General features: G+C 36.6%; 1 protein-coding gene across 1 annotated transcript; it reads left to right on the top strand.

The window, feature by feature from the left end:
- Positions 1–321: 321 nt before the first annotated feature.
- Positions 322–17067, top strand: mRpL13 (mitochondrial ribosomal protein L13). The gene is made up of 4 exons (XM_081754694.1): positions 322–593; positions 3945–4068; positions 9734–9888; positions 16687–17067. Exons 1-4 carry the CDS (start codon positions 570–572, stop codon positions 16921–16923), a joined length of 540 nt encoding a protein of 179 aa, XP_081610820.1. The 5' UTR covers positions 322–569; the 3' UTR covers positions 16924–17067.
- The last annotated feature ends 985 nt before the right edge of the window (positions 17068–18052 follow it).

The raw sequence follows: 18052 nt of genomic DNA, 5'->3' as shown, positions 1-18052 counted from the left end.
GCATTGCGTTGATACAAAGCGTAACGGAATGCGCTAGTAGGTAAAGAATGAATTAAAAGTTCTCATATGTATTAAACAATTAACAAAATATGATTGTATATACTGTGAATCAAGCTTACCAACTATACAAAAATTTGCCATGATATACGATAATTTTAGAACGCACTCTATGTTGAAGTTTTTGAGGTCATTAAATCATTATCATTATAAAACACACATACATACTGAGATTTTTAACAGTCATTCGTACTAAAAAAAATAACAATTTGAGAATTGGCAAATGACAAACCTGCATCTTATTTAAATTTAATTACGAATTTACGATAAAGAGACTGTGAAAATCTTGTTCGGAGTAGTGTTAATATAGATAAAATAAAATGGCGAGAACAGTGACGTCGATTTGGAATTCGAAACTGAAGATTACTAGATAAGTTTATTATATATTATTGCCATTATTAATTGTATTATGCTTGTTTCTAGAATTATCACGTGGATACCAAATACTTTCTTTGTAATGTACGTTGATTTTAGTCAAAAGTACTGTAATTGGCAACTCTGTTGGGAATAAAATGTCGGCTGCTAAGAGAGTACAGGTTTGTATGAGTGGTATTTTTGACTTTATTGGAATATTCATTACCTTTGTGATTTGAAGTTAGTTTAAAATTACGAAAAAAATGTAATTTTAAAATTAAAAATGGATTGATTTGCAGACATTGGATTTGAGTGAATAAATTTTGAGGGTAGTTTATCTTTGCACCACTAAAAACAAGGAACGATGTACACCACCACCTTTGTATCAGAAGAGTTCTCCGCAGAATTATCATAACCGTCAAATCAAATTATAACTTCATAGATACAGATTACGAAAAGAATCACCAACTGAAAATTACCACAAATTTAAGCAAAAATCCAGGAGAGCCCCTCCAGTTTTATGAACAAAATGCAGGCATTAGTCGAGCAGTCGGTTCTACCAAATTTTGACACATTTGTTACATTTTCAGGTTAGGTTTGAGCTTTGTCTTTCTTTTAGCAGAGCATGCACTAAATGAGGAGCGCAAGGTTCTAGAACACAGATCCCCCCTTCCCATATAGCTGTAATATAGAAAGAAAACAACGTGCCTTGCGGGACTCTAACCCGCCTTCACTCGCTCACGCTCGCTCGGCAATATTATGTGAATTAAATATTAAACTTTAGTACAGAAAGGAACCAACCTAGTTACTAATCTATTTGGAAGAGGACCTGCGTTGTAGAACCTTCCCAATGAGGACCTCCATTACTACTTGCAGTGCGTCTGTAGGAAGCAGGCGTGTCAGCGACGGGGAAATGAGCATAGTGGAACAGCACACTTACATATACAGTATTTTCTCTGCCACTCAAAATTCATTTCTATATGCTCTGTACTGACAGTAAGTACTTATATTCACATTGTCATTCCTTCAGGAAAAATGGGGAAGATTCTAGATTACTGGTCTCCCTATATTTTTCATAAATAGAAGTATTTGCTTACCTGATACATGGTCCTTCCTTATGCTTGCGATGATGTTTCTTTAGTTGCTTTGAACACTATTTATTATGAATTATATTAACCGTTCTGACAAGTCATAATTTCATGATGTTCTTCCATCATATTTGTTTATAGAACAATAGCTTTTTTAATATTTTATTATTGTTGGGGATTAGCGGGGCTTGGCTCCCTGTACTTTTGAAGAATATTTTAACCTCCTCTTTGGAGAATATATTACGTTTTTAAAAGAAGAATGTTAGTTTTTTGGGGTTAGAAAATTTTGCGCCATACGTGTGTAATGTTTATTGTTGTCGGGGGGATTAGGGGGAGCTTGCCCCCTTATGCATTGAAGAAGTATTTGACTTTTTGTAAAATAATAATGCTTTAGCTTATTATTTTTTTTTTTTAAATAGTTAAAGGTTGTCCTGCTATACTTTTATAGAAAATTGTGTTGTTGTGGAGGAGGGGGAGGGGTAGGGAGATGCGAGTAAGTGGTGGCCCGGAAGATCCGAATTTTCTGGTCTTCTAATAATACAGTTTTTCGGCTCTTCTGGATCATCTATATCACTGATCCGCATCCAGAGAAGGAAGACCAGTAATCTAGAACCTACCCGGAAAACTGTTTCACATCGAATTTTATCTGTAAATTTTCTGTTTGGTATCACCGTCTGCTCCAGTGAACCCGAAATGCATTTATCATAACATAGAACCCTCCTAAAAAGTTTTAAGGTAGGAATTGCATTAATAGATGCAGATTCACTTTAAGAAGATTGGATGTAACTACGGTGTTTGCACATATAGACCTAAGAAAAAACTGCAGTGTTTAAAACGCATTAATTTAAAAACCCATACCAGTTTGGGGTTACGTGCTGTATCGCCGGACCAATTTTAGGAAATTTACCTAATCAATTGGAGAATTTATTTTGGATTGGGAGGAAGAGTCTGTGTAAGTCAGGTGAGGGGAATAGTTCAAATTAAGAAATTGTATTTCTTGTTGATTGTTTTTGATGTAAGCAGCACTGTATGTGGAGGCGGAAAGGACTTGTTTGGCGGAGAGGAGGTTTTTGATGATGTAAGCAGCAGTGTATGTGGAGGCGGAGGGGACTATTTGGCGAAGAGGTACACTTGTTTTGATTTAGTCACGGGAATGGCACTTATTTTTCTACACGATTTTCTGCTGGAAAAGGTTACACGGTTTTGTTTGAAATATCTAATCTAACCTAACCAAATTACTACTTAAAAAAAATTGTGAATAGCATTTAATATTTCCCCCAGATCCACACATGGCCACTTAGCACAAGTTGGTTAGTGTCTTCTGCACAATAGTTCTTATCGCGTACATAACCTGAAAACCTACAGTGAATCTGCATAGAAAGATGCAAGTCTACACGCTCGTCCACTGCTTCCGAGCCGGTTCTTGAGCTAGAGTCACTATCAAATGCTTTGGGGGAAAAACTAAATAATACACCTTTTTCGATTTCGTGGGAAAGTTTACACGCCTCTGTTTTGAAGATCTAACCAAATATAATCTAATTTGTATATTTTGGAACATTTTTCGATTTTTCGTGTGTTCTGGTAATATAGCACTAATCCCTCAATTTGTGCTACGTAATCACGAATGCTAGCCGAGCAGAAGCGTAGTAGGGAGCAGACATGTTAGTGATGGTGTGTATACGCATAAACGAAGCTAGTGGAAGGACATTTTATATGGCATAAGTACACGTGCCTTGCCAACCCGACTCCGTTTCGGAGGAAGTGGTTCTTCGGAACATTTAAGAAACTGATCCGAGAAATCAGTTTTCTTTTGGAATCGGAATCATTGGACGAATCAAAAATGAATGAATTGCCTAAAAGAAAAATTTGCCAAGGCATCAATCTCCATCGTTTGATCACCGTTCCGCTCTCTAGGACGCCTAGTCTGAGAGTCCGTTTTGCTAGGACTCTTTACCTCTGCAAACACCTCACCACTCCCTAGAACACCTGGTCTCTGAGAGGTATCTACAACTCACCTTGGTCACAAGAGTCTTGGTTATTGCCCTAATACGCTTGGTCATTGGGTTCCAATAGACTCGCCGAGAAACTACCGAACATCAAAGAGGAAGTTATATTATACCCGTAACATTATCCGTATATGAGAAGGAACTTTTATAATGAAAAGATGAGCTTCATCTCCATCTTCTAGCTCTACCCTAAAAGACAAAATTTTATCATATAACTTTATATAGAGTGAAGGATTCAAGGAGCACCCAGACTTACTGCAACGTTGTACTTTCATGAAAGAAATAAGATATTAGGTTAAATTAGAAATTTATGATCATCCTTTCAGTTCTTATGCTTTTATCATCACCAGGCTGTTTTTAATAATATTTATGTGTATATACTGATATGAGTTATAGTTTGGCGACCATAAAGTAATCCATGTTTTTATTTATTTTCCAGCAATGGGCGGCGTTTGCACGAGTATGGTACTTGTATGACGCAACGTGGCAAAATCCTTTTGACTCCGCTGTCAAAATAGCTAAATATCTCAGTGGTAGGCACAAGCCAATATATCATCCTTTGAGTAAGTAATTTATTTTGAAAGTTAAGCGTGTTCCTACCAATTGATCGCTACCATATACAATAGAATCAATCACTGCACTACCTTATATAAAATACATTGGCAATGGATATTCGTAACTTTACCCAACTAATGTAATGAAAATAACTAACCTTCCGTTTTCACAATTTTTGAATTCTTCCTACTATTTCAATTGTTCATGCAACTTTTTTTAGGGGATCGGGGTAACTTTTTTCAGGGGATCGGGGTAAGAACTAGTTACAGAGATCTACGGATTGCAATATTCTTTCTACGAAAAAGGGTACGATTTAAACAATAACAATTATATACCTTTCAATTTTTTCATTTCTTCTTGAATGCTTCAGTGTTAGGCACAGACTATCACATTATTTTGTAACTAATATACTTGTAAAATTGTGGCCCTGCGTAGCGTAGTCCCGAACGCTCTCCTTCAGTGCGAGCGGTCCTGGGTTCGATTTGAAACTTTTTTTTTTATAGCGACTAAACATGTTTTTAAGAGACCCATATCTTTTGTTTTGTCGAAAAAAATTTTCCTGCCAAGTAATGGGCCATCAAAGACGGGGAGTACAATTTATCAATTGTACAATGTACAAGACATGGAAAATGATCAACTTCGGAGCCCCACCATTCAGCTATGGAGACAGGTAGAGTTATAATTCTTGTGTGGTAAGTACATAGGGATATAAATAAACTATACTTTATTATAGTTTGGTTTGCACATGCGTATCTTTTTGCACATAAATTAACAAATGAACGTTAGTTTATATGAAAAGTCGAAGTTTGTGAATTTTTTCGAGCACTTCCGGTTTGAGTTTTAAAATTCTATTTTCACGGTTGATAAGACCTAGTTACCCGCTTCCCGAAAATAAAAATGGTATCGCTTCTGTGTGCAACCGTTTCGTCGCAAAAATTTCGAGAAATTGTCAAATTTTCAAAAAATCGCCATTTTCTCGAAAATACCATTCTTTAAAATTCTGAAATTTTGTCAGATGGTTCAACTTTACATGAATAATAAACACACCAAATACCGTTCTCGACCAATGCTTCATGAATTAACTACAGCCTTTAGAAGTTAGCGAAGTTTCGTTAACTCTGATGTCACAGTTGGCAACACTGGAAACAATCAAAGTGGAACAAAAATTTGATGATGATTGTGATTCGCATTCATTAAATAACGAACAAAAGTTGTTTCCTGACTGTTTTTTATTATTTTGATCAAAAATGTTCTATGAAATAGTAAAATGAGCCTCTCCCTACTCATCCGTTTTCTTAAACCGCAGTAATCTGAGGTGGAACTTACGATTACGAAACACACAAAACACACATTTTAAGTTTACTTACTTAAAATGGTCTTCGGAAACAAAATTTCACTTTTTTTTTTTTTTTTTTTTTTTGTGTGTGTGTGTGTGTGTGTGTATTCTTCGGTAACAGCATGTAACCGTGCAGATGCTCCAATAGGTGTTGGTGCACTCACAACTCGTACGTAGCACATTGCCGATAGTCACAAAACACTTATTTTCAGTTCTCTTGTGCTCTTTTGGGAAACCTGTACTCTGGTGATGGTCCATGTGGAAGCATAAACAGCACTTCACGTAATTCGTGATTTATTCATAATATTTCTGCTGCCCACCACTGGTTATCATATATGCATGTAACAAAAGTTCCTTTTTGCAGACTTCTTAAATCTACTCTTTGAATTGCAGAAGCTCGATTTGGGGGGAAGCATGAAGTAGTTCATGGTGACCCATTACTGCCATAAAAACTTCGCCATTTTCCGAAAGCCAAAGGTGACTTCGTTGAATACCAGTTACCGGTCTCGCACATTTTTTCATTATTTTATATTTTTTTCCCGGAAATTGTCGAATTTAGTTCCAGGCAACAAGACGAGATTAATACCCGGAGTTTGTACTTACACTATACTCACGAATTCTACAGTTTTAATAATGTGTGTTTGTTTTTGCCTAAGATTATGCCGCGTTGCCACATTCTTTACAATCTCCCGAATATCGTCGCAGAGACTCTTGCATGGCCAGTTTCACTGAAAACCACTGCTTTATTGGACCTGTCTGCATCTCGAACATCTGAAAGTGATTTTTAAAGTGGGATTCAGCACTATCAGAAATCACGGACACGGTTTGGGAAATTGTAGACACTTATTTTCGCGTATTCGAACCTTTTTCTATAACTTATATTTTCGCTTTTTTTCGCGTATTTTTAGTATATCGTCTATGACTATGAGTAGAGCCGAATCATGTGTACATACCACAAGAATTATAACTCTACCTGTCTCCATAGCTGAATGGTGGCGCTTCGAAGTTGACCATTTTCTATGTCTTCTACAATTCATAAATTGTACTCCCCGTCTTTGATGGTCCAGTACTTGGCGGGAAAATTTTTTTTTCGACAAAACAAAAAAATATGGATCTCTTAAAAACATGTCTAGTTGCTATAAAATAAGTTTCAACAATATCTAAGATGATGATGGTACATGCTCAGCCTGAATTGAAATGGAAGGCACCAGAAAGCTTTTTCAGGCCAGCAATCCTGAATGAGGTTTTCCTCTTTCACACCAGGCAAATGCTGTATGGTATCTAAATTATAGGTCCTAGGCCGCTTTCCTTCTTTCTCCAGTCCTTTCTTCTTTCCCTTAGCCCGGATCGTGTGCTCGCCGACTTCCCTCATACGTAACGGGCTATATGACTATAGATACCGAAAGCTCAGATCAACCTAAATCTTAAATACTTGTTAAATTAAATATTGTTATTTTTACTGCTTGTCAATTTAAAGTTTTCAGTGTTGGGAAAATCGTTCAAGTTAGCTATCTGGCATCATCTACAAAGTTGTATGTAGCTCTTTTAGTGATAAAGCCTTGTTAGCAGATAAACACAAAATAAGTACGGTACAGTAAATATTTGACCTAAGTCTAAAACTCAGATCGAGAGAGTATTTTTTTTTTTTCTTTTTCTTGAGCGAGAGTAGTGTTTTCACAAAACTTATGTTAGAAACCTTCACCTTAAACAATATTTAATTACCCTACTTTAACGCGTGTAGCTGTAATAAATAATTTTGAAGCAGGTGCATTTTATTATAATTTTACGTAACGTTTGATATTTCACCTCTAATTTTTGTTCTCAGAATTCTCAAACCGTATTTCCCAACTCTTTCTATAATACTTGTTGTATTGATGGATGCAACGCTTGATCGAAATTTAGTAAAACACTACTACACTACACTACATGAAAGTTGCTTTGTATTTTGCCATATATTTGGTCTAGGAATTAATTCGTGCGGGTGGACAAGAGATGGCGCAACGAACGGAGCGTCCCACAGTTCCGTGTATCCACACATGTGTTGCAAACCCCTGTCATCGCGTATCGTTCGTAGTATAGGGCAGTGGATTAAAGCGTCAACAACACCAGTTTGTAGTTAAGTGAACATGGCGCAATTTGTGCCTGATAAAGTGTTTTTGCGGGGTGTCCTGCTGCATTACTTTAACATGCAGAAAAGTGCGACTGAAAGTCATCGTATTTTGGTGGAAGTGTATGGTGACCATGCTCTAGCTGAGCGAATGTGTCAGAAGTGGTTTGCACGGTTTAGAAGTGGTGATTTCGGCTTGGCAGACCAAGAGCGAGCTGGACAGCCAAAAAAATTTCAAGACGAAGAATTGACAGCATTGCTCGAGCAGGATTCGTGTCAAACGCAGGAACAACTTGCAGCAGCATTAGGCGTTGATCAAACAACAGTCTCCAAACGCTTGAAAGCCATGGGAATGATTCAAAAGATGTCACATTGGGTTCCACATGAATTGAAAGACAGAGACGTTGAAAGACGAAAAACCATTTGCGAATTGCTGCTTCAACGACAGAGCAGAAAGGGGTTTCTGCATCGAATTATTACGGGTGATGAGAAGTGGATCCATTACGAGAACCCTAAACGAAAAAAGGCCTGGGTGAAACCAGGTGAACCAGGTCCATCACAACCAAAACGAGATATTCACTGTGCAAAGGTTATGCTGTGCATATGGTGGGATATGAAAGGTGTGGTGTACTATGAGCTGCTGCAACCGGGTGAAACTATGAATGGAGAACGTTATCGACGACAATTAATGCGTTTGAAGCAAGCTCTGGCCAGAACACGACCAGAATGGGAGAACAGACATGATAAACTTATTGTTCAACATGATAACGCTCGCCCACATGTCGCAAAACCGGTCAAAACCTATTTAGAAAATGTCGGATGGGAAGTTTTACCCCACCCGCCGTATTCACCAGACGTTGCTCCTTCGGACTACTACTTGTTCGATTGCATGAACAACGATTTGATTGGACAGCGGTTTACTTCTTCAGAAGATATGGAAACATGGGTCTCTGACTGGATCGCTTCCAAGGATGAGGACTTCTTTCGCCACGGAATCCGTACATTGCCTGACAGATGGGCGAAAGTGGTGGCTAGCGATGGACAATATTTTTCTTAAGGTATTTATGTATTTTGTGTTTGTACTACAGCTTCAATGTGTGCGTACCAACCGCACGAATTAATTCCTAGACCAAATATAACGCGCAGTTAAGTTTTTGGCTCACTTGAAACAGCGAATTTATAGTTCCTGCCTAAATTGTGTCACTGTTCATGCTAGGGTAATAGAAAGTTGTCGACACCTATACACAATTTCTTACTCAGTTGTTGTTGCATTGCTTTTCATTCGATTATACGATCGATATATTAAGTTCAATGAATCCGATTATCATGTCCCTGGATATTATTGTTTTGCATACAGGTGTTGTTATAAGTAAAAAACAGTAAACACATTTACCAGTATTACAGAGAAAAGAAATTAGTACATGATTTAATGTTAGAATGCTCACCTCTGGTTTGCCAGATGCGTGGTTCGATCTCAGCTCGACAGAAGTGGGTTTTGGTGGACAAACACTGTGTGCGTAGATTTTCTCGGGTTCTTCTTTTTCCTCACATTTCCTTTATTACCATCATCATCGTCTGCCTTAGTCTCAGTATATAATCTTGGAATGTTAAACTTTAAAAAAACCTATCCACGTAAAATGTGTATCATCTTTATATTTTCTTTAAAAATGTTAGCAAAAACTTTGCATTACATAGGACAAAATACAATATATTTTAATATAGTGAAAGTGAAATGAAATCTTTCAGTTTAACGTCCCATGATTAGGCCCATTAAGCTAAGGAAGACAATGATTAAGGCAAATGAATAAGGATGGAAGAATTGGTGGAATGAGAATGTGGAAGGAAACGGGAGTTCCCTGAAAAAAAGAAGTATCGGACACATATATTAAGATAGTAAGGAAACACATTGACTTAGCAATAGAGAGAGTTATCCTCTCATCAGATAATCCCTAGTTCTAAGCCAGGTTATGTGGCCTTGTGGTGAGAGCATCCTGAGTTTAAAGTTTTTTTTTTTTTTTTTTTTTTTTTCGTTTTCCCTTACTGCTACCATTGCATCGCCATTAACATCTGCAGCCTACTACAGGGCAAGATATTAAATGAATGATTTCCTTTCATTTTTTTAAATGATTTTAATTTATGTTATTTCTGTTAGCTTTTTTGTATTACTAAAGTTTGTTTACAGATGGATTATAGTACATAAAACTTCACATAACGTTGATTTTGTTTTCAGACGAGTGCGGAGACCATGTAGTTGTGATTAACAGCCGGGATATTGCATTACCTGGGGATGAGTGGAAGAAACGGGTGTATTTCCATCACACGGGCTACCCTGGTGGAGCTTCTTGGACTCTGGCATGGGAGTTACACCAGAAGGATCCAACTTTGGTACTTTTCTTTTCTTTCTTTTTTTTTTCTTCACTTCTCTTTAGCTTCTGAATATATGACTTCTCTTTATAGGTACACTCATGTCCAAAATTATTGTCGCATGTCTATAAATGTGTTGTTCTAGGAATATAATTTGATAACGAATTCGCCCGGTATTTCTTATAATGTTAGTATGTGTATAATCGGCAAAGACATATGTGTGGAAAATTTCATGTCAAAAGAGTAAGAACAATAAAATGAAAATAAAACTTTCTTGTCCATTTAGCAACATTTTATTTTACTTATTATAATTTTCGTATTCATAATTCTTTTCCTATGAAATTTGCTACAAATATACATTTCCCGATTATACACATAGTATCAATATTAAAAATGCCCTGCAAAATCATTATCAAATTGTATTCTTACAAGAAGACAGCTATAGATATGCGACAATAATTTTGGACATGAGTGTACCTTTCCATACCTCATATCTCAAAAATGAAAATAAAATTGACTCTTTAAGAAGTGTTCTTGCTTTTTTTTTTTTTTTTTTTTTTGGTAAGAAATTATCTGGGTATTGATTAAATGCGCAAACCCAAAAATAATACTGAAATTTTTGTTAAGTACAAAATGTACTCAATAAACTCGTACAGTAAAATGCCGCTGTAGGGAACACTAGTATAACGAAACGCTTAGAATTTCGAAATTATTTTTACACTTCTTCCCATTTCTCCCTTTAATGTGTGATAAAATATTTCATTTTAACGAATCTCGAACCTTCAGTATAATGAATGAGAATTTCTTCCTTTTCCTATATTTTTTTCAAAATGGAATTGAAATCCATCCTGTTTTATAATACAGATATTTTTTTTTTTTTTGTATTGCATTATCTTTATATTCAAATAATATGCTTATGTTAGCGTAATACATACATGTACGGAATCGTTCAAGCAAGGTGGCGATTTGAAAATATGTCCTCCCGCGTGGATTAATAATTAAAAATAAGTACGGCAGCGGGAGAGGACTTCCTGATGAAAACCCTCTCAGAGAGAATTAAAATTTATTTAATACAATACAATATTCTTTTGGGATAGAAAGTTAGTACTTAATTTTAATTTAGTAATATATACATCCTATAGCGTTTATTAGCAAAGCAATGAATATTGCGATTGCATATCGGGTATCTTACCATTTCGTTCATTCACATCAAATCTTGCGTTCATTCTTATATTTCGTCGCTGCGCCTCGAAGAGCCGCTATGTGTTAAAACCACAACGTTTTAGGAGAAGCAAAAAACATTCCGAACTCTTAAAATTTTGCCAAATACACGGAAACACTTGAAAAATACAATAAAATTGGTTCTGCGTATATTATGCACTGGACATTGTTGTAGCTTGCCTCAACAGTATTATAGTACTATTTTTGTATTTACGTAGCACCTTTTGCGCCTTTATTAACACATAGAGGATTTGTATACACTAATCAATGGGTACGTGATGAGAATCAGAAGCTTTTTTAATTTCAGTCTATGATTTTTCATTGTTGTGGCGAAACAATTGAATGTTAACTTATGACATTATAAGGGACGCAGCCTGACAGCTTTCTGGTTTATTTGCACGACATAACTCATTTTCAACAAAAATGTCACATAGCGGTTCTTCGAGGCGCAGCGACGATTTGTAAAGCAGCGCGTATATTAGTGTGCCTGTTAAGTTTATAACGGCAATGTAGGTAAAAAAAGAAGCAACAGCAATTATTAAAATAAAAGAAAAATAATAATAATAAACCTTCTAGAATTGGAGAAAGTGAGAAATGAAGTAGAACAAAAGTAATTTCGGAGGTTCCCAAACTTTCGTTATTAGTGACATTTTATTGTAAATGTGTATAAAGAGATGTTTGTTATTGCTTAATTCATTGTCTATGCCTACGACGTTCTATTTAGTGTTAAAATGTGTTCTTTCTTTGACAGTGAGAAAAGTATTGATATACATATAAATTATTTCACTAAGCAGTACTTTCAAAGTACTAAATAATTGTGCAGAGAAAGTGTAGTAACTTATAAGGTTTCCATTCTTGTATAAAACATAAATATATAAATAATAAGAAAATTACAGAACTATACCTTAGCGTATTAGGGTCTTATTTATGTGTCAATCATTTCAATGTTTTACCATCTTCTGACATCTTGATCCGAGCCACAGTACCTTCAAGTTTCTCATCGAGTTAAAAAAAGGGATATAGTTTTACACACTTCATCTTTTAATTTCCCAACTAATACAGTAGTTAACTCTTTCTTTAAAATAATAATAATAATAATAAAATCAGTGGTAGAAGGCACTGAGAAAAATGAATAACAAATATAGTTCGAAATCATTATGGCAACTAGGGTTTTTAGAATAGTAATCTTTTATAAATTTGCATATGTGTTATGTGTTTTTCTCAGAAAACGTCAATTATTGAATCACTAATTCTGTATGATTAATAAAGAAAATTCTAACGAGTTATTGTATTCAAAGAAGACATATTATTTTTTTTTTTAGAAATAGAACTAACCTTAGTCCAAACTATTGCAACAGAGACGATAGTTTTAAAATAGTCGACGAAATTACAGGGGGATTATAATTAAAATCCTACCTTCAAAATGATTAAAAAACTAACTAACTTTGTGGCCTATGGAACCCGGAGGTTCAGTACCGCGTTCACAAAAGCTCTCCACTGACTTCTATCCTTAGCTAATTGCATCCAGTTTCTACTTTGTATTCCTATCTCTGCGAGATCCATCTTAATATTGTCCTCCCATCTGCGCCTAGGTCTTCCTAATGGTCGTTTTCCTATGGGTCTACCAGCCAAGACTTTGAAAGCGTTTCTACTTTCTTCCATTCTAGCTACATGACCTGCCCACCTAAGCCTCCTAGACTTGACGACCCTAACAATGTTGGGTAAACCGTATAAACTATGTAGTTCCTCGTTATGAAGCTTCCGCCATTCCCCATTCTCGTTCCTCTTGGGTCCGAATATTCTTCTCAGGATCCTGTTCTCAAATACTTTCAGTCTATGTTCTTCCCTCAGAGTAAGCGACCATGTTTCACAACCATACAGAACAACAGGCATGATTATCATTTTATATATTTTAAGCTTCAAATTCCTCGCGACGACAAGAGATTTTGAACCGAATAGTAACACGAATTCCCTGCTTTTAGTCGACATTTAATTTCTTCGTGAATATGATTTTCGCCTGTTAATATTGATCCTAAATATTTGAAAGTATCCACTTTATCAAAAGTATTATTTAATATTTTAACGCCTCCACAATTTGCCGTATTACGGTCCCGACGCACTTCCATGTATTTAGTTTTCTCTGCATTTACTTCTAAACCCATGTCCCTGCAAGCGTTTAATAAGATCTCTGCATTTATTTCTACTGTTCTCCTATCATCCCCTATTAAATTTACATCATCAGCATATGCCATAACCTGGTGAATGCCGTTCAACTCTAGGCCCTGGTTGCTATCTTTGATTTTCCTTATGGCGTATTCCAGCACAAAGTTAAATAATAATGGCTACAACGCATCTCCTTGTTTCAGGCCATTTTCGACGTGTAAGCTCGTGGACAAAAATTTTCCTAGCCGGACTTTACTTTGGGATTCATTTAAACATATCTTAATTAATCTAATTAGCTTTCTCGGTATTCCAAGTTCTGTAAGAACGTTGTATAATGTTTCTCTCCTAACCGAGTCGTAAGCCTTTCTAAAATCAATAAATAGTTGATGTACCGGGGTATTGTATTCCCACTTCTTTTCGAGTATTTGGCGAATGGTAAATATTTGGTCGATAGTTGATCGATTTCGTCTAAATCCGCACTGATAATCTCCAATAATTTCGAATGCGTATGGGGTCAATCTTGCTAACAATATTTGAAAGGATTTTATAGGATGTTGACAGAAGAGAAATGCCTCGATAATTATTACAGTCAGTTTTGTCGCCTTTCTTGTGAATTGGAACAATGATTGATTCTTTCCACTCTTGTGGCAATTCTTCCTTGTTCCAGATAAGGAGAATGAGTTTGTGTATATTGTTCCACAATTTTTCGCCTCCAGCTAAAATTAACTCAGCCGGAATTTCATCTACACCCGGAGATTTGTGTTTCTTCAATTTCTTTATAGCGGCTTCCACTTCTATTCGATTGGGTTCTGGAATATACGGTTCTGCGGTGTGTATCTCCTTTTCTCCATGCACATTAGTTTTTGGCTGCGTGTTCAGCAAATCGTCAAAGAAATCTTTCCATCTATTTAAGAGGCTATCCGTATCAGTGAGAACTGTTCCGTCAGATTTCTTTAATATATAAGCACGAGTTTGATAGCCTTTCTTAAATTCGCTGATCCCCTTATACATGTCTCAAATATTTTTATTTTTACTATTATCTTCAAGTTCCTTAATTTTAGCTTTCAAAAAATCCCGTTTCTTTGTTCTAAAAGTTTTGGAAGTTTCCCGCCTGATATCTGCAAAATTTTGTGTAGTTGTTTTATTCGGATTTTGTAGCCACCGTAATTTTGCCTGTTTTCTCTTCTCTGCTAGTTTAATGCATTCTTGGTCGAACCATGGTTTGTTCCTACGTATTTTCGCGTGTCCCAATTTTTCTATTGCTGAACTTTTAATGCTATCTCTAATTTCAATCCAAGTATCCTCAACACTAGTGCACTCCGAGTCTTCTAAAACCGCGAATCTATTCGAAACTTCAATCTGGTATTCCTCTCTTACCTGGCTCTCTTCTAATTTCTTTAGATTAAATCTCTCCGTTTTCGGACATTGAATATTACCTTTATTCAACGATAATCTCTCCCGTATTATCGCTACAACCAGGTAGTGATCAGTGTCACAATCAGCCCCTCTAAACGACCGGACGTCAATTATGCTAGATTGTCTTCTTCTATCTACTAAAACGTGATCAATTTGATTATGTGTTTTTCCGTCTGGTGATGCCCAAGTGTATTTATGAACGTCGCGATGTGGGAATTTTGTACTCTTCACGATTAGGTTTTTGGATGTTGCAAAGTTCACGAGTCTAACACCGTTGTCATTACTTTCCTTATGCAAACTTTCGTTCCCTATAATCGGTTTGAAAATATCCTCTCGTCCTACCTTCGCATTGAAATCCCCTAATAGAATCTTCATATGGTATCGCGGGAGTTGGTCAAATATCCGTTCCACTTCTTCGTAAAAACTATTTTTTATATCGTCACCCTTATCTTCAGTTGGAGCATGTATATTTAAAACAATAATATCACACCACCGTCCCTTAAGAGTAATAAAAGAAAGTCTGTCAGTAACAAATTCAACCCGTTTAATTGCTGGTAATATTCGTTTGTGAACGAAAAACCCTGCTCCTAACTGGTGATTTTTATTTCCTTCCCCGTAAAAGAACGTAAAATTTCCGGAATTCTCAGATCCATTTCCTTCCCACCTAACTTCCTGAACTCCTACTAAGTCCATCCTGTATTTCTCTAACTCACTCGTTACAGATTTTAACGCGCCTGCCCTATAAAGACTCCTACTATTCCATGTTCCAAATCTCATGTCCATTTTCTTTTGCTGATGTGCCAAGTTATCAGTCCTTGTCCGAGGCTTTTGTGAATGTTTCTGAACAAGTACCTTTTTTTACAGGATGAGGGTGTTAGCCTTACCCAAACCCCCAAGCTGGAGGACCACTCCTAGTCGTCTGTCCGCGACTGCTTATTCAGTATATTCGCAGCTAACCTCTATATCTAGAGACCTTCTCCTCGATCCTCAACCTGAGGACGCGCCATGCCGTGGTGACAGGAACCCACGTTACACGGGTGATTTTTTTTATATATATATATATATATATATATATATATATAAACTGGTCTGAATGACTTCAAATTTGAACTGAATATACTTGAAGAAGGGGGAAACGATATAACATAAGAAAAAGAAATTTCAAAATATCAATAGATAGCGCTGTAAGCGGCATAATGAAAGGGAATTCGGCTACAAGTAACATTTTGAATCGAAATACAACGGTTTGACATGATTTGGTTTTGTGACGGAAAAAATGACTTCCAAGTCATTCAACAGTTGTGGCACTGTTAATGGAAATTCCATCCGTAACGGCAAGAGCTTCGTAAGCAGAGCGCCATTCTTCATTGGGAAACTCATGACAAGCTGCTCTGGTGTAATATAAGAAGAACGCCACGTACTCCACATAACAAATCAAATATGTTTTTCGCATGAGTGTCTTTTAAGTTGCATAGTATGCCGCTTACAGCGCCATCTAATGATTAGTGGTGGGCACAAAAACCGGTTTTTCGGTTTTCACCGAAAACTGCTATCGGTTTTCTACAAAACCGGTTCGGTTTTTCACCGGATCCGGTTTTTTCCAAAATTTGTTGTTTCTGATCAGAATAATCTTTCATTGTTCTCCGGAAACCGTTTCCGTTCCCACCGTGAAAACCGAAATCGGTTTCGATTAAAAAAACTGTTTTGGAGAAAATCGAAATGTCGGTTTTTCGGGTTCCGGTTTTGCCCATCCCTACTAATGATACACTTTGGAACTTTATATTTCTTATGCCACACCGTTTTCCTCTTTAATGTATTCAGTTCAAATTTGAAGTTATTCTCACCAGTGGTTCTATTTTTACAGCATTTTGAAAGTGGGACTTCAATTATAATCACCCTATATTAACAGTTAATTTTCGATTTTGAATACTGTTAAGGTTAATTATATTTGGGATGAAAATTTGTTGTTTTCATAGGTAATTTTTACAAGTTGTGCATAAAGGAACTCCATTTCTTTAGGTTCTATGGAAGGCTGTGTATCATACTATCCCGGGTAATCTACTTCGAAGGGGTATGATGCAGCGGCTACATATATTCCCAGATGATAAAGTTCCTCCGGATATCTTACGGAATGTAAGTGGCCAAATCAGGCAGCTACGTCCTGTGCCACGCAGATTGGACACTTACACAGAAGAAGAAATTCAGAAATTCCCAAAAATAATGGATTGGCCGAAAGATCATATCTTGAAAAAGTGATGTAGATTTTGTTTACGTGTGTAGAATTATTTGTGTGCGTCTGGATGTGAGAAGAACGAATGAGTGGAGTACGAAGTATGCTAATGCAGTAAATATTTGTAGTGAAAATACTGTATAATAAATACCTTTATAGCGAAAGTGTAATTTTATGCTTTTAATATCACTGTATATGAAAACCGATTTGAGTTGGGTGAATGAAGCCCTTCTCTCTCTCTCCCTTCCTCTCTTTTTAATAACTCATCAGGTTTTCTGAATAATTTTCAGACTCTTCCCTGAAAAATTATCACAAGGACTCTATAGTATACCTAGTCTTACCATACTATAGTAAGTCTAGTCTATTTCAAAGTTTTAAGTACATTGACACAAAATTGGTTACAGATATTTCAATATCCTAATAACATAAGTTACCTGGATGCATTATGAACCAAAATCACAAATAATTATTCAAAATGGCCACCATTGAATGAACACAGTCCTTAAGTCTTTGTGGTCTACTCATCACATCAACTGGAAAATCTGCAGTTGCCTTCCGAAGAGAGCGCTTTTAAACTTTCAATATTCGGATGTCTCTTCTTGCAAGCCACCTTCTGAAGCTTGGATCACAGTTTGTAGCTCAAAGGTTTTGGTCCGGACTTGCAGAAGGCCAATCTGAAATGGAAATAAAGTTCGGAACATTTGCCTCCAGACACTGCTGTGTTGTCTGTGCCTGAGTCTTGCTGGAAGCTCCAGTTCTGTCCATGCGAAAGGATATTGGTGAGAATCTTGACTAGTTTCTCAAGCACTGTCTCCTGGTACACTTTGGCTGACGTTTTGACTCCCCTTTTCACAGAAATGGAGCTACGTTGTACCCTCGTAGCTCACACTTCATCATACCATGACTGAGGCAGAATGCTGACTTCTCTAGATATTTGAAACCTTTTCACCAACTTCTCTAGAGGATGTGGCATATAATATCCCTTCATTTTGGGCGTTGAAAGTCTCCAACGCAGAAAATCTTTTCGTCAGTGAAAAGAATTCAACAGTGCCCATTTGCTGCGTAACGCTTAAGTAAGCGCTTTGCTTTTAGGAGCTTCTGGCGCATGAGTTCATTTGTCAGGAGATGTCCTTTGGGTTGTTTGTAAGCATGGAG

Source organism: Thermobia domestica, chromosome 1 (genome assembly GCF_964235325.1).
Source record: "Thermobia domestica chromosome 1, izTheDome1.hap1.1, whole genome shotgun sequence".
Taxonomy (NCBI): Eukaryota; Metazoa; Arthropoda; class Insecta; order Zygentoma; family Lepismatidae; genus Thermobia; species Thermobia domestica.
The sequence above is the reverse complement of the archived record's forward strand: the minus strand, read 5'-3'. Positions and strand labels throughout refer to the sequence as shown.